Source organism: Ctenocephalides felis, unplaced genomic scaffold, assembly GCF_003426905.1.
Source record: "Ctenocephalides felis isolate EL2017-DRISC unplaced genomic scaffold, ASM342690v1 CF-g0.4_SCAFFOLD_01170, whole genome shotgun sequence".
Classification (NCBI taxonomy): domain Eukaryota; kingdom Metazoa; phylum Arthropoda; class Insecta; order Siphonaptera; family Pulicidae; genus Ctenocephalides; species Ctenocephalides felis.
Window position 1 is genome coordinate 82200271 of NW_020537324.1, and position 22004 is coordinate 82222274.

The window sequence follows — 22004 nt, forward strand, 5'->3', positions numbered from 1 at the left end:
ATTATCGTTTTTTTAAAGTAGGATTGATGAAGTATATTATTTATACTTTTTTTTTGATTAAGTCGACTATTTACACATATCGGGAAGTTCATGTAACTTGCCTCAAGGCAAAATATCAATACCAACTAGTTTAACTGAATTAATTACTGAATGATTAAAAACTAACTGAATAAAAACTTAAAAAAAATAAACTGAATATTATGACTTACCTCAAACATGATAATTGGAGTTCAGGCGTTACATATTCCAGCAATTCCTTTGCGGTGCCGGCAGTGCTGGTGCATAAGGAACCCCTAAGTGCCCTCGGATCGGCGGTTCGTACAATCAACCGCCAACGGGTGCCTTCTTTTCTTGCCGAAACCGCCACTGGACCAAGCTGCTCATCCGTTCCAAAATAGTTTTGATGTTCTGCAGACACAAAAAAACATTAAACTCATTAAACAAGAATTCATCTGGATAGATAATTAAGCTGGTCAATGCACATCAAAATGAAAAGAAAACGGATGGAGAAGAAGTTCATAAAGTTGTATTGGCTTATTTGCAGGAATTCAAATATGTGTTATATAAAACAACTAGCAAACCCGACGAATTCCGTTTCGCCACCAGATGGTTTCGTGAAAAAGATGAAGAAATTTTTTGTTTGTTTTATATTTGAAAAGGAAAAATTTGATTTTATTACACAACAGTAATGATTTTATTTCGATTACAAAAATCGAAGTGTTTTTTAGTTGAACTCCTCTAAGTAAATGAAAGTGAATCCGCAAATTATCCGTTTCATTGAAGTGCTCTTTGGTAAACCACATTTTTTGTTTTTTGGTCTGACGTTAACACAAACAAAGCGGATGGTTTTCCAACTCGTGAACAGGCAACGTATAACTGCCCATGTGAAAAACAATGATTTTCTAAATAATCTATTTGAAATTTATCCCGCAAACACTAAGCCATTGGCCTTGCGACTTGTTATTGCGAACCGGAAATTGCAATCGTTTGAAGTCAAACGGAAAACCAGTCGGAATCATTGGTATGTCACCAAATCGCCAGCAATTTTTGATTGAATGGTGAAACTCAGTGCGCGTACATCATTATTCTTTGCGGCAAGAATTGCTCGTTGACTTAATTGCAAGCATAATTCTGATAATTCTCACTAATGTCATTACTCGAATTTTCAATTACGGTGCACGAAGTTCCAGCAATTTGCATTAAGGCACGATACCATGCACCACTAATTTTCTTAGCTATAAACTTTGCGGAGCCCGAGACCTTTCCAACGAATGCAAAATTGTCGAAATCGGTTCGTGCGTTCTGGAGTTAAATCGTCAGGAAGGAAAACCCGACTTATTTTTATATATATTGTAGATAATTATCCCGATCTGGACATACGGAATTGAGCAATGGGCGTGCGCAAGAAATTCAAATATAAAAATAATTGCGCAATCGAAAATTATAAGATGGATTATGAACGCACCCTGTTCTATTACAAATGACACTCTACATAAAGACTTAAAAATTAAAACTATTAATGTAATGATAAAAGAAAGAAGCAAAAAATACCACAAAAAATTACCAGGTCACCCAAACAAATATTTAAAAGAATTAAGCAAGAAAAGTCCTACTCGAAGATTGAATAAAAAAATTGCCATACGATCTTAAATAAAATGTCAAAAAATAAAAAAAAGAGATCTTATAGGAGATAATCTCTTAAGGGGGTATTCTAGTGTAGAGCGATGAATTTTAGGTCATTTTTAAAGTGTCGAAAAAGAAAGCAATGAATGTTTTTACTATCCATTTTTTTACCACTTGTTCATTATTATTATTAAAATACAAAACAAAAATTAAAAAATAAAAAAGTTGAAAATTGTAAAAACTGGCAGCTGATGAAGTGGGTGGTCTCAAAAAAATTGGCACCTCAGTCTTGACATGATTTCAGCCCTCCTAGCCATCGAAAATGCAAAAAATAAAAAGATTATTAATCTACAATGTCGCAATCGCCTGAACTAGCGATGAGTAAGAAGAATTTTTTTTACAAATTGGCGACTGATTGAAAAAAGAGATTTTTGATTGTGTTTTTGAGTTTCTCGATTTTTTTAAAAATAGTAAAAATTGGAATTTGGGGATAATCCCAGTTCAGGCTATAGATAGAACTATAAACAAGATTCTCTGAACATTTCAAGTGAATCGGTCGATTAAAACTCGAGAAATCGTGTCAACAGTACTGAAAATGTCTGTTGTGAGAAAAACCCATTTAAAGTTTTGCGTGAAGTTTTTTGCTGCCAAAGTCATAAAATGATATGTTATACTTTTATTTAATCTGTCATTCCTGCTTTATGCATCGGACCTTCTTCTACTTCAAAAAAACTATTTTCTGCATTTCTCTCTTCAAATCGAGCAGTTCTAGCCTCCTTTGAAGCGTTGGATTTATGTATTTCAGATCGTTCAATCCGGGCATTGTCTCGTCTTACAGCAAATGGAGGAGTTTCTGGCCCAATTTGCATTACCATAAGGGTTATCATTTTTTAAATCGGAAAGAAACCTTCATTGAATATGCAAACAGCAATAAATGTTGCTATTTCAATTACCCGAGATCGGTTTCGGCGCGAAAATCCAAATCAACGAGTTTAAAGGCTCATTATTGTTCTGAGTTTCTGAACCTATACATCGAATTAATAATTCATCTGACGATAAACTGTCCTGAATTGGTCTAATGACTTCCTAATGCCTTTTGTCCGATTAGACCCTGCCAAACCAGTTTGGAGACCGGGTCAGTAAAATGCCTATATCTCCGAAAATAATTTAAATTTTCAAAAACCTTCTCGTACCCATATTCTTATATAGTTAAACTTTGAAAATATGAAATAAAAAAAATCGATTTTTTTGAATTTCTACACTAGAATACGCCCTTAAATGCATTTAAACCCAGCATATATTCTTTTAAAAATGTATATTATTTTGATCGGCAATAAATGTATGCAAAAAAAAAATATAAACAAAAACTACAATATAGTCACTTTACGAACTTACCTTTTCCATAAAAGTATCTTCTATAATACATAGCACCATCGTCTCTAGTTTCGATCGGCCTGATGCCCCTCTGGTAAGGACAAGCCGCTCCTCTCCACAAAGTACTACTGACATCACCTACGTTCTCACAAACAACTTGATCGTTGACACCTTGTGCAACATCAGATATGACATCACCAGATGTTGGTGGTTCCAAAACACTGACACCATAAGCCAAACGTGGCAAATGCGGCCCATCGGAACCCGATGACCGGGATAAAGACACCTCACGCTCTTTCTCACCTGAAAATAGACACATAAATCAATAATCAATTTTAAAGTAAAATTTCTTTAGGCGCGACTAAGGTTTAAATCTGTACAAATGCAACGAAAGTCCGTTACGGCCGAGTCGAGTGCTAATGATTCGTCATTCGCTCTCGATGATATCATTTCTATATGAGTCGATTGTAATTAGTCGTCGTGTATGTGAATAGAGATCTGTCGTTGTATGCGTACCGATATCAACAAGATAATCGGCATAGATAAATAAACATTTTAAAATTACATCGTAGTACAAATCTTGATTTAATGAAAAATGCCTGAATCATGAAGAATATTTTACCCTGTTCCTTGAAAATAATAAAACGAATTAAACGTTTGTGCCGTGTACTAAACGTAAGATTATTGATTACAAATTATATCTACACGTATATTATTCGTAGTTTCTATAAATCTTTAAAGTTATTAAAATGGAAAATATTTTTTAGTGAAGACAGATATTACAGCTGTTCAAAGAATGAGATTATATCGCCAGCGAAAAAGTAAAAAAAATACAAGCAGTCAATGAATGTATGTTAATTTTAATTACATGAAGTTCTTCGAAAACAATTATTACATGATGAATAAAATTGAGAAAACAATATTTGTTTAAACGTTCTTTAACATAATTCACTGGAAAATTTTCATATATATTTACTTTTGAAAACCTTATGAACATTTTGGCATACCTTAGAAAAAATGGATGTATGTGTGTGTATGTGTACGTGTATGTGTGTGTGTGCGGATACAAATTATCGTCGACGATTTCAGGAACACCGATCAACCGATTTGAATAATTCAAAAAACATTCGATTCATATTTATAAGGAAACGTGCTGATTAGTTTTTGGCAGAGGCAGGTCTAGCCGTTCCAAAGATACGGGGCAAAAAGTGCCAAAAACGGGAACTTAGTTTTTAAGAGAACGGAGCGTGCGATTTTAATAATTTAAAAAACATTTTACTTGTATTGACAAGATGAAGAACTGATCAAATTTTCATAAAAGCAGGCCTAGCGGTTTCGGAGATCTAATAAAAAAAGTAAAAAAAAATGCAATTTGCGGTCAAAAATGATCAATAGACATATGTACATCAAATTATCAGATATTTTATAGTTTAGGACATCCAAAAATTTCAGTATGTTCATTATTGTTTGCAAAAATATTTTTAAATATTCAATTATTTGTAATGCAGTTGTAATATTGATATTTCGGTTTTGAAACATTATACTTATTTATTTTGGGAATTTCATGCGATTTAATCTATTGAGCAGCGAAAAAATTCTAGCCTCTCATTAATAAACACTGGTACTTCATGTTGGATTATTTAAAATTAATTTTTCATTATTTAAAATATAAAATTGATATTCTCCAAATAATTGATATCGTAAGGTCCGAACAGTATGCAGCAATCTTTACTATCCCATAGTGTATCATATCGTAGTTTTAAAGTATTTTAAAAAATAATATCCAAAGATTATTTCTTGAATGACATTGACAAAACTATATTAAAAAAATTCATATCCTAACGGACGCCTCCTAAGTCGATTATTTTGTTCGGACGTCTTTTCGTTTTATATTGGCCATGAAGGTGACAAACTTCAGGGCATTAAGCCTTACACGGAATGGTTGCTACCCCTTACGTAAAGTCCGCTTAACAACATGTAAATAAGCAATAAAAATAAATATATCTTCTTTCATTATAACTTAGTAACAAATCAGTGATTGTAATTAGAACAGCAACAAATACATAATATACAAACAAATCAGTGTTTAATACTGTACACAGCTACAAGGTTTAAATTATAACCCGACAGCTTGAATTATCGAAGGAGAGTTTTAATAAATTCTATAACTGCGTAACAAAAAGTACATATGTACTACCTCCAATTTCGTTCCGAAAGTAGACACAAGCCTGCAGCAATTGATTAGATGGTCCACCACTTGTGGCTTCATCGTCACTTGCATTTGCATCACTTGCATCACCATTGGTGACGTCACGAGAAGGCTGAGAAGCGGCCGATGCTCCTGTAGTCGTGTTCCTTCGTCTGGCTAAAAGGACTCCTCTCAGTTTGGCAGCATAACCTGGGTAATAAAAAAATATTTAAGGGGGTATTCTAGTGTAGAAATTAGAAATCGATTTTTTTTATTTCATATTTTCAAAGTTTAACCATCTAAGAATATGGGTACGAGAAGGTTTTTGAAAATTTGAATTATTTTCGGAGATATAGGCATTTTACTGACCCGGTCTCCAAACTGGTTTGGCAGGGTCTAATCGGGCAAACGGCATTAGGAAGTCATTAGACCAATTTAAGGGGCACAACTGGTGTGAAATTTTGAAAAAGTCGATTTTTGTTGTGATTCATATTTCGGTAGATTACACCTTTAAAAATAACATATTAAAATTTCAAATCGATATCTCAAATAGTTTTTGAGTTACAGCCATTTAAAAAGTATATATATAGTATATAGTACAACGATCATTTTATCTTTAAACGCGTTTTTCTCGAAACAGCATTTTCCGAATTTGCTGCAGTGATTAATCAAAAATGAATGATCCGATCACTATCAAATTTTTTTTGCATGTTCTGTATATAGTTCTCCGTAAAATGAACTATCGATTTTTTGATCGGATCAAAGATCGAAATTTGGCAGTCGAAAAACGACCAAAATTTTGGGTAAAATTCGACTTTTTTTTAAAAAAAACGCCGCCATTTTGTCAATTTTTGATTTACTTCTTTTATCGTAGTTCATTTTACAGAAAATATTATCTAGTTTAACGAGAATTTTTTTTTTATTTCATCCACATAGAAGGCCGGTATTACTGCACCAGTGAAGGGCCTTCTTTTTGTCGCGCCGTTGGAGATCGACGATAACTTAAAAACTATTTAATTTTTTTCTTCAAAAATGTTACTATGTATTCTTAAAACATGTATAAATATATTACTAAAATTTTGAAATGATTGAAAAATTAAAAATCGCCTTTTTTTAGGCGGTTACATTAGTTGTGCCCCTTAAGATAGTTTATCGTTAGATGAATTGTTCACAAACTCAGAAGAATAATGAATCTCTAAACTCGTTGATTTGGATTTTCGCGCCGAAACATATTCATTCCCGATCTCGGCTAATTGAAAAGCAACATTTATTGCTGTTTGCATATTCAATAAAGGTTTCTTTCCGATTTTAAAAATGATGATTCTTATGGGAATGCAAATTAGGCCAGAAACTCATTCATTTGCCGTAAGACGAGACAATGCCCGGATTAAACCAATTTGAAATACGTACACATCCAACGCTTCAAAGGAAGCTAAAATTGCTCGATTGGAAGAGAGAAATGCAGAAAATAGTTTTTTTTTAAGTAGAAGGTCCGATGCATAAAGCAGAAATGACAGATTAAATATAAAAAGTACAACATATCATTTTATGACTTTGGCAGCAAAAAACTTCACGCAAAACTTTAAATGCGTTTTTTTCAGAACAGACCTTTTCAGAACTGTTGACACGATTTTTCGAGTTCTACTCGACCGATTCACTTGAAATGTTCAGAGAGTCTTGTTTATAGACCTATCTGTAGTCCGAACTAGCACCTTACCCAAATTCCAATTTTTACTATATTTAAAAAATTCGAGAAACTTAAAAAACAGTAAAAAAGGACACTTTTTTCTTCAAACAGACGCCAATTTGTAAAAAAAAATTGTTTACTCATTGCTGGTTCGGGCCATTGCGACATCATTGTAGATTAATAATCTTTTTATTTGGCTAGGAGGGCTGAAATCATGTCAAGACTGAGGTGCCAATTTTTTGAGACCCCCCACTTTATCAACTGCCACTTTTTACAACTTTCAAATTTTTTATTTTTTAATTTTTGTTTTGTATTTTAATGATATTAATTAACAAGTGGCAAAAAAGTGGATAGTAAAAACATTCATTGCTTTCTTTTACGACACTTTAAAAATGACCTAAAATTCATCGCTCTACACTAGAAAACCCATAATAAACTAGAAGTTTATGGCCCATGATTGTGGTTAGTATAAATGAACTTCTATTTACCTAGATTTACTGTTAACGATTGGCAGTCGTAATGTGCAAATGCTCGTCTCCTTTGTCTCTCCTCCATATCAGCAGAACTCGATGTAACAGCACATGATCCTGATGAAGTCACAGTCGGCAAATCATCGCCAGGTGTTTGTGTAAGCGGTGATGCCATTTTACTTGAATTAACTAGAAAAAATATCCATCATTTATTATCCTCCATCATTTATTATTGAAGTAAAACTTCTTTAGACGCGACATGGGTGTAAATACGTACAAATGCAACGGAAATTGTTACGCCAACGTGAAGTAGAGTCATTCACTTTCGATGATATGATTTCTATACGGATTGATTCTGATTGGTCATCGGAAGAATATTTTATCCCGTCTCCCATAAATAATTGTAGTGCAAATAATCGCAAATAATGAAACATATGAAAAATCTGCGCTGTGTAAGAAATGTAAGTTTATTGAAGTAATTTGTATTATTCGAGTTTTTCGAGGTTACTATATACCTTTGAGGTTATTACTAAAATGAAAAATATTTTTATAAAATTATTTATGTATTTAAACAACCAAGCAGTCAATAATGAAATTCTACAAACACGATTACATGATGAGTGAAATTGTGAAAACAATATTTCTTCATTGGAAATTTAACGTAAGTTTACGCGTTTCTCTTTTATGATGGTTATGGAGACTAATTTTAATTTATTATGATAGTAATTATAAATATTGATGCAGGTTCAAAGCCTCTTACAAACTCTGAAAGATCAAGATTACATCGTCAAATAAAACAACTGGAGGAAAATAATCGGTTACTGCCAATTTATTAGAAAATCTTGAACCAGAGGTATCAATTTAGATGTTGATGTCAACACCATTGACATAAGTAAGAATCTTTTTTTGCTATTTGACTCCTGAAAAACGCTTCAACTATTCACATTTAAACATATTATTCTGTTATCTATTTAGATGAAAGTACTGGTGTGACTTTTTCTGATACAGCAACTACATCACGTCAATTTCAAATTAATGATTCTGTATATAATGTGACAAGAACTGATCTTTTGCAAGAGTCAAATGAAGTATTTGAACTTCCATATAAAGACTTCAATTTGTTTAGGAATGCACGAAAATTGTTTGAAAAACAATTTACAAATGATAGCTTAGGCTATGTATGCTTTGTGTGTGATAGACTTTGGTTTCAAAGTGATTTAGAAATATTCAAAAACAAATTCTTAATAATGTTTTTTTGAATATTGATTCAAATAATCAGGTGGGATGTCAAACTTGTCGAAAGGTATTAAATTCGGGTAAAATTCCCCACTTTGTGTAAATTTAACGGGTTTGTATTTCCACCTATACCAAATTATCTACCTAAACTAGATACTGTATGTGAAAGGTTAATTTCACTTAGGTTGTGTTTCGTGCAAATTAGACGATTGCGACATGCAAATAGACAATTTGGAATATTTGGACAAATTATAAATGTGCCTGTTGACGTTGAAAATATCGTTAATTTATTACCTCGTAATATTGATGATGATCATTACATTAACGTTCACATAAATAAAATGATTCATAAATCAAGCTGTGTGCAGGGCTTGATAAATAAAACAAATATAAAAGTATGGCTTCAATTTTTTAGGCAAGACAGATATTACAACTGTTCAAGGAATGAGATCATATCGTCAGCGAAAAAGTAAAAAAATAAAAGCAGTCAATGAATGTATGTTAATTTTAATTACATGAAGTTTTCTAAACACAATTATTACATGATGAGTGGAATTGTGAAAACAATATTCGTTTAGGCGTTGTTTAACATAATCCACTGTGTGAATAAATATTATAGAATTTATTAATCAGCAATTACTTTAAACCGATCATGTCATATTTCAAATATGACTTTGATTGCATACATTATTGCTTATAAATATTATACATATTTTTAATGCAATCATAAAAATGTATTTTATAATTTATCATTATATAAATGTGTATAATGGTTGACGACACTAATAAATAATGAGTGCATCACGAGTGTTACCATATTACTAATAAACATCGTTCAAAATTATTATATGATGTATTTATGTTTACTAAACTTAAATTTGCTACTTTGTACAGTAGCAAATAAGTTTTATTTCAATCGTGTGTGATCCTTACGCGCACTCTTTTTTTTTTACATCAATCGTTTATCCCTTACCTTTCTGTTTACCGTTGGATGATGGCCAAAGCCTTTGTAATTTGTGTTTTAGTTTCGGGCTTGGTCCTGCAGGAGGTGGACATGGAAGGCTGTTCCTGTGCAAAGATGACGTCTGCTGATGAATAGATGTTAAAGTTGTCTTCCTGATACCGTCGCATTCCGTTTGATGACCGGACGAAGTCACAGTTGTAATATGGGATGAATGTGGTGTTGATATTGTTGACAGTCTTACTCGCAGGTATTCGGTTGATGACCCTAAATAAAGACAGGAGTTAGATGTAAATTGATGAGGTGTTTTGATTGGGTTATCGAGATTTTTACCTGTGGATCTGTGCTGCTCGTTAGGCCTGGTGCAGCCCTGCAGCATAGAAAAGAAACCGTCGCCGCCTGCATTCGAACCACCGGATGTGCTCAGTATGTCTATTGAACCTTGGGAACCATATTGACGCCTCAACGCACCTAAAATAAAAATATAGATAGTTAATATAAACAAGCATAATGCTTTTTTATTTATTTATTTATTATTTATTTATTTTTAAAGCCCACAGATTTCTTCCAAGAAAAAATACAATTAATTTACATAATGAATAATCATTAAAATATATACAAAATTACAATATATACAGTTATTAACATAAAATTACATATAATGCAGAATGTAACAATATTATTTATAAACAGAATAAGATAAAATAATGAGATATTTCAAAAGAAAATAAAAAGGTTAACTCCTGCAGATGGAGATTATTTGATTATTAGGTGAAGTGTTGTGAATATCTATTTCATTATTAATTAAGTTAAAGTTAGAGGACATAAGTAAAATAGGCGAATTTAAGAGAGAATTAGATTTAGGAGTAGGAATTGTAAACGCGTAGATAGCCTTGTAACATTAAAGGATAGATGGTTAAGAATAAAAGGACAGTCTATAGAATTATTGCAAAGCTTAAATAAGAACATAATTGTACAGATAAATCGACGTGAGGCAAGGGAAGGAATACCAAATTCTTTTAGTAAAGTGTTGTGGTCAAAGCCACGTCCAGGGTAAATTTTATATGTTTTATAATAAAAATATTTCAGAAATTTTCGCTGAACCTTCTCTATCGCATCAGAGTTGTTGATTTTATGTGGATACCAAATGATCGAACCATATTCTAATTTTGAACGTACAATAGAATAGTACATGCAAAGAAGTGCATTGGTAGAATTGAATTGTTTACAATTTCTCAGTATCAAACCTAAAGATTTATGTGCTCTATTACAAATATCAGTTATATGATCAGTGAAAAACAAACCAGAATCAAATAAAACTCCTAAATCTGAAATTTTATTACATCTATCAATGCTGGTGTTAGAAATTTTATAATCAAAATGTATTGGAACGCGCTTATGTGAAAAACTAAGAATCTTGCACTTTGATATATTTAAATGTAATTTGTTATAGACACACCAAGAGTGGAAAGAGTCAAGTTGAGACTGTAATAATAAGCAGTCATCAATAGAATTTATTTTGAGATATAGTTTGAGATCATTTGCAAATAATAAATGTAGACAGCTAATAATATCAGATATGTCATTGATAAAAATAATAAATAGTAGTCGATCAAGAATGGATCCTTGAGGAACACCTGAACTGATATTTTCAATGTTGCTCAAGAATCCATTAAGATAGACAAACTGCTTGCGATTATGGAGATAACTCTTAAAAAAGTGAATAAGTGAAGAATTAAGACCGATCTTAGATGATTTAGTAAGAAGAATGTTATGATCAATTTTGTCTAAAGCTTTACTGAAGTCAGTGTAAATAACATCTAACAACTTGTCCTTTAGTGTCAAGATTCTCAGCTATATATTGTTTAATACAGATTAAATTTGTTATCGTAGAACGGGCAGGCATTAACCCATGTTGATTAGTAGAAATTAAAGTTCTAACAGAAGGAATTAGTTCTCTATAAATATTTTTTTCAAATACCTTAGCAAAGTTTGATAATAATGATATCGGCTTGTAATTAGTAATGTTTGATGTATCACCTTGTTTAAAAGTTGGTTTTCAATATAAAATCCATTTAAATAAATTCATTGTAACTTATTTCTTCTAAATTATAAACTGCATCTTGATTTGACATAAATTTTATTTTAAATTTTTGAAAATTTAATTTTTTTAAAAATATTCTTTCGACAACGGTATACAAATATTAAAATTTAGTAAAATTTAACGTGAATTATTCATTGCAGAACAAGTTCCTCTAATAAGATTAAAATACCGCCAAATTTTTTAGGTTTCAAGTCCAGTTTCAAATAAACGTGCAATTTTCCAACAATTTGGAAAAGTGTTTGTACGCAATGATAGATTAAGTAAAAATGCAAGTAGATCAGATAGAGCAGATGAGCAATCACGTATAAAGAATGATGGAATACCATCGAAACCAAATATTTTGGAGTTCTTTTAACAAGTTGCAAAATCAATTTCACTTGATCAAATTATGATCAAATAAAATGGGTATGTCAAGTTTAGGCTGATAAACACTAATAAAGTAAGAATTGAATGCATCAACAATAGCATCAGGAGAATCATAATATTTGTCTAGATAGCACAATCTATTAGGAATAATATTAGAAGCAGTCTTATTACGCAAAAAAGACCAGACATATTTTGGATGATTAATAAATAATTTTTCTTACCAGGTCTGCTATCTCCTGGTGACCTCCTGCTGCTGTTGTCTCTGTTTGCACCGTTCCTGATGTGTTCCGGTGTCAGGTCCAAACTCGAATTGCTCCGATACAAGCTGTCCTGCAGATGGACGTTGTCCAGCCTTCTATAAATGACCAATAACATACATTTAATCTTCCTATATATAAAAATGAATCGCAAAATGTGTTGGTAAGCACATAACTCAACAACGTCTGGACCAATTTGGCCAATTCTTATTATAAAATTTTCGTTGAAGTCCAAGGATGGTTCTCAAGGCGAGAAAAAATCATATAATTGCCGGGAAAACCCTAAAAATAGCTGTTTCTTTTTCTCATACAATCGTTTTCTAACTAAAACGTAGATTCAATTTCATCTTTATTGCTATTATATAAAGTTAATATTAAATCACAAGCACTCACCGTATACTCCCCCTAAACGATTATTCGGGTTTTGATAAATATTTCTGAAGTTTGTTAAGGAAATTTTCTAGGGTGTATGTGATTATAAAGTACTAGAATGTATGTGCATCATTGTAGAAATAAATGGGAAACAATGTAAAAACGACATGTCATTGTTTGCATTGAAAACAAATGAAAACTATCATCTGCCCAAAATTTCAATTTAGTTATGAACCTAGACAATATTAGAATATGTATAATAAATTTAAGGTTATGAACAAGAAAAATGAAATATCTACATTATTATTGCCAAAAAGCAGCTGAGATGTGCCAGAAATTAAAATAATATAAAATACAGTATATGTATGGCAGATTGAATGATACACATATGAACAGGATTTGACAAATTAATTCACTTAAAACATGAAATTAAGTATTAATCAGGGCCGGTCCTACCTTTAATGCGATGCATTCGAAAAATACGAGCGCACGCCTTAGTGGGCGCCAACACAAGATTCGGATATTAAATTTTCTTTATATATAATTTCTTTGCAACTTTTACTAATCTTTCCACAATATTTTCAAAATTCGTAAAAATTTCACTTTATAACAACAAATGGGAAAGTAAAGATGAATACATACAATTCGGCCCTCACGATATCAATTAGGAAAAGTTTAAGATGCACTTTTGGATATCTTAAATAATAAAAAATTAAATTAATTTAATCCAGCATGAAGTACCGGTGTTATGTTGTGGTTATGGTTAAGTTGGACCGTTTAAAAGACTTCAATTTCCAATATAGTGTGAGAATTGAGTCTCATCATTTTATTTAAAGCAGTTCTACATTTAACATCGCTCATATCATAAATGTATATGCATTTTGGCGTGAAAAATAATTTAAAAAACAATAATTATTATTTTTAGGTAAACGGTAAATATTAGTATGTTACAACGTCTGTCGGGTCATCTAGTTTATAATAAATTGTTTAGATTTTTAATCTATTTACCTCCTGGCATGGGGTCTAATGTTGTTCTGGCGGGCCCCATTAAGGCACGGCTGCCCTTCAGATGATATCATCCCATCACGCGTTTATGGGGCACTCTGAAAGAAATAGAACATTTATTGAAATGATGAAATATTCAACATCGATTAAGATAGAAAAATATTTTATTTAAATATGAAAAAATATAATAAGATAAAATTTCAGTTTTTAGCAATCTTTAAGACTTTTGTTCAGTGTTTCTCGATCTTTGTAAACTATGCCCAACTTTAACTTTTTTTTTAATTTTTTGTACCTCCAAATATGAATTTTAACTATTAAGAATTCCTTAAGAAATGTTGTTGTTATTTTTAGCTTATCCCACTTTGCAAAACACTTCTTTAACTGCTGTTATTTATTTATATATTATTTTGCAATCAATAAGGCTCAAGTCAATATTTTGCAGATTTAATATAATTTAATTAACTATTAGCTATTTTATTACATATTTATTTATTTTTTTTATTTACTATAAACTTAATTATATTTAGTTAATTTTATTTAATTTTTTTATTTATTACTGCAATTGTATTCATTATTAGGTATTTCTTCATCTCATATCTTGTAACTTTAAAAAGATTGGATTTAAAAAAATAGAATTTTTGACGATTTTGTTCGAAAATAAATAATAAAGCATTTTTTAACATCACAACATGCTATATCGGTTTGATGTACTATTCAACTGCAATTAAAAATAAAAAAATATTTTGTGTTTAATTTTTGATATCGCTCATAAAATTTAAATAATTATAAATGAGGTTTGAGTCATTTTTTTTTTCAAAATTAAATAATTTTAAATGTTTTAAAATAATGAAGACCTTAAATCTTCTTGATATACCCTAGAATGATATTGAATAGTAACATATAATCCTGTATCGATATTAATACTGTATTTTTATTAGTGATGTGCCGACTCGAAAAATTCCCGATTCGAATGATTCGAATCAGAAAAAAACCTGATTCGAATCATGATTCGAATCAACTCGAATCAATTATATATATGGACAAAAAAAAATCATGGATGTATTAATTTAGTAAAAGTGATCCAAATTTATAATCAAAATTGTCAGTTTAACCAATATAACCGACAAAGTAGAAATTGTAAACATAAATCACTATCAAAAAGTATATTCTGAAAATTATTAAAAATGATGTAATTTTGAGGACGGCTAAAACATATCTTCAAATTAATTTACAATAATAGATTACCAAACAATTGTGCATCACTAAAGCATATAAAATAATATTTGGAATCATGGGTCGATTGTTTATTTTACTATGTAATCAGTAAAGGATCGCATCTAAACTGAGAGCTGAAAGTTAATTTCATTAATGTGAATTTGCCATTACTTACATAATCAGAAGTTAACATATTATTTACTGACTTTCTGGTGTTTAGTAATTGTTTCAAAAGAGAATTATATTGAAAGATTCCCGAAACTCGTTTCATAATTTCGAGTGTTTTATTCTGATAACATTTAAAATCTAAAACACTTAATTATTATCAAAATTGGGTATTGATATTTCACGAACAAAATCGCTCTCAGCGCTCCGTAAAATAAATAAATACACGCAAGAACGACGACGCATTGTATCGCCCATACGGTTAACTCATATCGCTCGAACGGCTTGAAGTCGGGATGATTCGAATCAGAATTGAAGTCGGAATAACTCGTAACGCCGCTTGATTCGGTTTGAGTCATGAAGTCGGAATAACTCATATCGCCGCTTGATTCGGTTTGAGTCATATGAAGTCGGATGATATAGTTAGTCGATGAATGCGGTTAAAGTCACACAAAGACGATTGGAGTTGGCTGATACATTTAAGCATATTAAAGTCGGGTGGCTCGCTTGATTTAATTCATTATTTATTTTTTATACTTATGATATTTATTTTTTATATTATTATAATATTGAATTAAATCAAAACATTTTTTTTATATTTATATTTATGAAAAATTTTATATTTATAAAAAAATTGTGTTAATACATATTTTATCACAGTAAATATTTTGCGGCTTGATGCGAGTTGATTCGAATCATGTAAAATCTGATTCGAATCAAGTCGTTAAAGGCTTGATTCGAATGATTCGAATCACTTGATTCGACTTGGCACATCACTAATTTTTATATTCAAACTAGCAAACCCGACGAACTCCGTTTCGCCACCAGATGGTTTTGTGAGAAAGATGAAGAAATTTTTGTTTGTTTTATATTTTAAAAGAAAAAAATTGATTTTAATGCACAACAGTAATGAATTTATTTCGATTACAAAAATGAAGTGTTTTTTAGTTGAACTTCCCTAAGTAAATGAAAGTGAATCCGCAAATTATCCGTTTCATTGAAGTGCTCTTTGGTAAACCACATTTTTTGTTTTTTGGTCTGACGTTAACACAAATACAACGGATGGTTTTCCAACTCGTGAATAGGCAACGTATAACTGCCCATGTGAAAAACAATGATTTTCTAAATAATCTATTTGAAATATATTCCGCAAACACTAAGCGATTGGCCTTGCGACTTGTTATTGCGAACGCAAGGCGAACTGGAAATTGCAATCGTTTGAAGTCAAACGGAAGACCAGTCGGAATCATTGGTATGTCACCCAATCGCCGGCAATTTTTGATTGAATGGTGAAATTCAGTGCGCGTACGTCATTATTCTTTGCGGCAAGAATTGCTCGTTGACTTAATTGCAAGCATAATTCTGATAATTCTCACTAATGTCATTACTCGAATTTTTAATTACGGTGCGTGAAGTCCCAGCAATTTTCATCAAGGCACGATGCCATGCACCACTAATTTTCTTAGCTATAAACCTCACGGAGCCCGAGACCTTTCCAACGAATGCAAAATTGTCGAAATCGGTTCGTGCATTCTGGAGTTATATCGTCAAGAAGGAAAACCCGACATATTTTTATATATATAGAAGAGATATTATGTCAAGTTTCTTCATCTAGTTAATTGCAATAAACAAGAAAGTTACATGTATAGATCAGTACAGTCTTTAACATAAATATAGCTTAAAAGTAATTTTTAGTATATTTTTTAGAATTGTCCTACAATATCATTTTCTATGGGTTCAAAATATATCTCAATTCCTATCTTTTCTCCAAAGTTTTAGAATCCTTCTATCCGGCCTATCCGTTTCCGATATCGGCCGGAACTAGTCGCATGGCAAAACCGGATCTCGAAGGCCGGGCCGGACGTTGCAGCAGATAAAAGATAAAAGATAAAAGATGCCACTACTACTCGATACAAATAAAATGCAAGAACGGCGAACGAGCGATTTTTTGCTGCCGCTTCATATAATAATAATTATCGCCTCTGGATGAAGTGAGATTAATTTTACTTTTGATGCTGTTTCTCTGACGATAAAGTTCGCTTTCCGTTTGACGAGAGGAGAAAAAATTGGAAGATGAAAACTATTTGGGCGTATGACAACGTACGTTAAGGCAAGTTGCTGGAACTTCCCGTACTCTAATTTAGAACATTTTAGAATTTTGTGAATTTTTTTTAGAATTATAAGAATTAATTAATAAAGTTCGCTTTCCGTTTGACGAGAGGAGAAAAAAATTTAGAAGAAAAAAATTATTTGGGCATGACATCGTACCTTAAGGCAAGTTGCTGAAACTTCCCGTACTGTAATTTAGAACATTTTAGAATTTTGTAATTTTTTTTAGTATTTTGACAATTTTGAAATTTCTTGAAAATATCGTAACCCATTCAAGTCGGTTGATCCACACTATCGAGGATATATTTTAGAACTTTAAAGTGAAATGTTTTGAATCATTCAAATCGGTTCAGAAAGATATAAAAAATGGATTCTACAAACAAGCATGTGCTGCAACTGAAATGCGAGTGCAGAAAAAGAAGAAGATTCTACTAAGAAGTGAATAGACATATAATTTTATTATCAAGAAAATTAAATTTATGTTTATTATCCTCCCGTTACAGTAATAGGCTGAAAATCAAAAATATTTTTTTTTTGCATTTCTCGACGTTTTGAAGGTTTCTGAACATTTTTAAAGGGCATACCTCAGAAACTAAATGGATATGTGTGTGTATGAGTATGAGTGTTTTGTATGTCCGCATTTTTTCATCCACATTTTCGGGCGCACGGATGAACACGGATTTGAATGGTTTAAAAAACATTCGATTCCAATTAAAAAAGAGATGTGCTGATTAGTTTTTGGCAAAGGCAGGTCCAGCCGTTACGGATATATGGAGCAAAGAGTGCAGAAAACAGAAATTAAGTTTTTGAGAGAACGGATCATCCGATTTGTATGATTCAAAAAACATTCAGTTCGTAATGACGGGGAAAAGTGGTTGTTAGCTTTTGGCAATGTTAGGCCCAGCGGTTTCGGAGATACAGAGCTAAATGTTAAAATAATGGCGGTTTTTGAGAGAACTAAGCGTCCGATATAAATGATTCAAAGAACTTTCTGCTTGTTTCAACAAAATAATTGCTTTTGGAAAAAAAATGTTCTTATTTTTTTTTCAAAAAATTTTTTCGTAATATTAGATTAAAAAATAAAAAAATCACCCAGGCTAAGCACAGTCTAAGCGCAACTCTGGTACAAATGTTTACCTAAGTGCGTTTAGACTGTTCATGTACTGGAGCACTTTTCTAATTTTGTGAAAACTATTGAAAAATGTGAAAATGCCGCCAAGCTAAGCACATTATAAGTAAAAATGTCGCACAGAATTATTTGCAAATGCGTTTAGAATGTGACTATACGGGAGCACTATTTCAATTTTGTGTAAATTAGGCAACTTTTTTTTTGTTTGAAATTGAATTTGGAATGAAATGACAATTGTTTATGTTCTGGAGATAAATCAATTAATTTATGATTCACATTTGATTTGCTCAGATATAACAGGATAGCAAAAATAATGAAAGTTACAGTATTTGTTGTAATAATATATTTGAAAACGTTTCAAACTTCTCGAATATTTCATTACGGTACGGAAAGTTCCAGCAATTTGCCTTAAGGCACGATGCCATATACCACTAGTTGAATTTTTTGTTAAAAACACCCCCCCCCCCCCTTTCCACTAAACATCTCACGTGATTAATGGACGACCCCTGAATAATAATACCATAAGTCGTTAGTGGGAAATCATATACTATATATGATGTTAATAATAAATATCAATATTAATTACGATTAATCGAAAGCACGTTGCCGAGAATTGTGAATGTAAATAAAATCAACAGTTATAGATATATCGACCTTCGTTTCAGTTCCATCTAATCACCGCCTTTATATTACTTACATATTAAATATATGTTAACGATCAATTGACCCGATTGCTTTATATAAATCATCAAGTAGACGCGCGAGTAGAACTCGTCTAACGAAAAAAAATAATAATAATATATTATTATCATTAATCCTTTACAATTCCTATCCACTCCTGTTTCATTCTTAATTTAACAACAATCAACGATCGGATGTCAAGACCGGATTTAAATGATCTCTTCCTGTCGTCCAGAAGAAAAAAAAAAACAGATGAAAATAAAAAATAATAATCAGATCTTCCAAACTGGTTCTCTCGGTAATTCGGTTCAATTAACTGAAAGTTGTAAAAGATTTGAGGATGATGGCAAAAGTAACAAAGACTTTTATAATGTGTCATAAGAATATAATGATTTAAATAATTTAATTTAGTATTATTACAATAATATATAAAGGGAACTAATTTAACTGCTTCCTCTTTTTTGTACAAAAATGCAATTTTCTTATATTTTCCATGAGAAATTTTTGACATGAAACAAAATTCTAAATCATTTTTTTAATAGGTAGAAATATTCTTTTGTATTAAAATAATTTAGTAAAGTAAACCAAAACGCGACATGCATAAATTTAAAAAAAATAATGTATATGCAATTTTGGACTTGTTGCGTTATTTATTAACTGAATTATGTAATTTCATCTGCCAAACATATACTGTTGACCAAATCTTATATTATTTTAATTTCTGGCACATCTCGGCTGCTTTTCGGCAATAATAATGTAGACATTACATTCTTCTTGTGTATTATATTCTAGTATTATCTAGGCTCATAATTTCAGCTAAATTCAAATTTCAAGTGAATCGATTTCTAGCAGATGACGGTTCAAATGTTTTCAATGTCAAACAATGATAAGTGGTTTTTTGTAATTTTTGTCATTTATTTCTACAAAATTACTATATTTTCATTGTGCATTAAATCTTGAAAATTTTCTTGGTCATACTCTAAAAAGATTTATCAAAATCTGAATAACCGTTTAAGAGAAGTATCAAATAAAACACCCGTAGAGAAGAATTTTATATTTAAGATATATTTATATATATATATATATATATATATATATATATATATATATATATATATATATCTTATATATAAAATTTTTCTGTAACAATGTAAGTTTCATTAATCCTCCTAAACTATAATTCGTATTTTCATGAATCTTCCTGAAGTTTGTTCGGGAAATTTTCTAGAATTTTTTGATGCATAGAAATATAGTTGTATTGTAGAAATAAATCGAAAAAATTACAAAAAACCGCTTATTATTGTTTGACCTTGAAAATATTTGAAGCTTAGTTTGACATTAAAAACAAATGAAGACTGTCATTTGCCAAACATATTCCATTCACTTATAGGCTAAGGCAAAATTAAAATATAATAAATTCATGATTATAAATAAGGAAAATATAATGACTACAGTATTATTGCCGAAAAGCAGCTGAGATGCGCCAAAAATTAAAATAATATAAGATTTACAGTCAACATCAGACAGGTGATGCGCATGCGTCTGTCGGTGATCGCACATCAAACTTAGCCTAAAATTCACTTTGACAGATTATTATTTTTTAACTTTTAAATGCAGTCGTGTTTTGCCTTTCTTTACTAAATCACAATACAAAAATAATTTACTTTCTCAAAAAATTATCTAGAAATTTCATTGTGTCAAAAATTCATATGTTTGCCATTGAATACGAAATATTTACTCAAGTTAATGGAGAGTTTGAAGAGGATGGTCTGAATTTTTTTACTGTGATCTAATTTGCATAAAATTTTGGAATTAGGTTCATCTTACTCTCAAGTTCAAAAGTGAACTATTGGAACTACTGGAAATAAATTTGTTCTATAAATTGCAGTGTATAAGTTTTAATATACAATTTTATTGAACATATTTTAATATTTGTTAAAGGAATAATTAAAGTGTTAACTGTTGGAATTGAAAATAATCATTTTATTTGAGACAGTTCTACATTCAACATCACTCATACATTGGCGGAAATAGTAATTCGAAAACCAATAATGATTATTTTGAACTGAACGGTATAAATATTAGTATAGGATATTAAAAAAAACGTAGATGTGGGTACAGGACAACGTTGGGTCATCTAGTATATATATACATTTATACATACATATATATATATATATATATATATATATATATTATGCATCTGTTTCAATGTTATTTAATGAGTCAACCTCTATTGAAACCCACGCTGGAATAACTTAAACTTGTATGACACAATCGCACAGTCATACATATATTCGCACATAATCATACACAATCACATATAATCAAACACATTCCAACAAATTCACACATTCTTATACACAATTATGCACAAACACACAGCCATACCGAACTACAAACACAAATTCTCATACATACCCAAAATCCGATATATTCATACACATTCAATCATACAAATTCAAACATATTTATACATTACATGTAGTTTGACAATTTCGTTACTGAAGTTCTAATAGACCAATTAGGAATACAAATCATAGAATTCTAGAGCCTCCCCCCTCGATGTAATGCATAAGAAACAAAATAAAGAATTCTTCACTTTGTTTCTTATGCATTACATCAAGGGGTTTAGACGATAAGAAGAGGTTTTAGACAGTATTGAGCCCGACATACCCAGACAAAAGACCTAGCAAGAAACACATGACACATAGTTAGACTCATTCGTTACCGAGATAAAAGACTTGCAAACTTTCGGAAAGGAAAACAACGAATGAGGCGAAAAGACTATAGAACTCTAGAGCCTCCCCCTACGATGTAATGCCTAAAGGCGATTTCGTAGGCAAAAGAAACAAAAGATAAGTAAAGGTAGTTTTCGTGGGAGCCAAAGGCAAGATAAGCGGAGATTTTGTAGGTATTATCCCCAGTCGGTATTGATCTCGACATATCCAGACAAAAGACCTAGTCTGGAATACATTCACACATAGTTATACAGTTCATAATTAAACACATTCGTTGCCAAAGTATTAATAAATTTGCAATCTTCTGAAAGAAGAGCAGCA

General features: G+C 31.1%; 1 protein-coding gene across 1 annotated transcript in view; it reads right to left on the reverse strand.

Moving 5' to 3' along the window:
- The window catches only part of LOC113365698 (signal-induced proliferation-associated 1-like protein 1), a 123286-nt gene that overhangs the window by 41660 nt on the left and 59622 nt on the right, over positions 1-22004 (reverse strand). Inside the window, 9 exon segments of the mRNA XM_026607220.1 lie at positions 210-408; positions 3019-3135; positions 3196-3300; positions 5195-5395; positions 7361-7531; positions 9552-9806; positions 9873-10010; positions 12231-12364; positions 13647-13741. Coding sequence (XP_026463005.1) covers positions 210-408; positions 3019-3135; positions 3196-3300; positions 5195-5395; positions 7361-7531; positions 9552-9806; positions 9873-10010; positions 12231-12364; positions 13647-13717 — 1391 coding nt within the window. The 5' untranslated portion in view covers positions 13718-13741.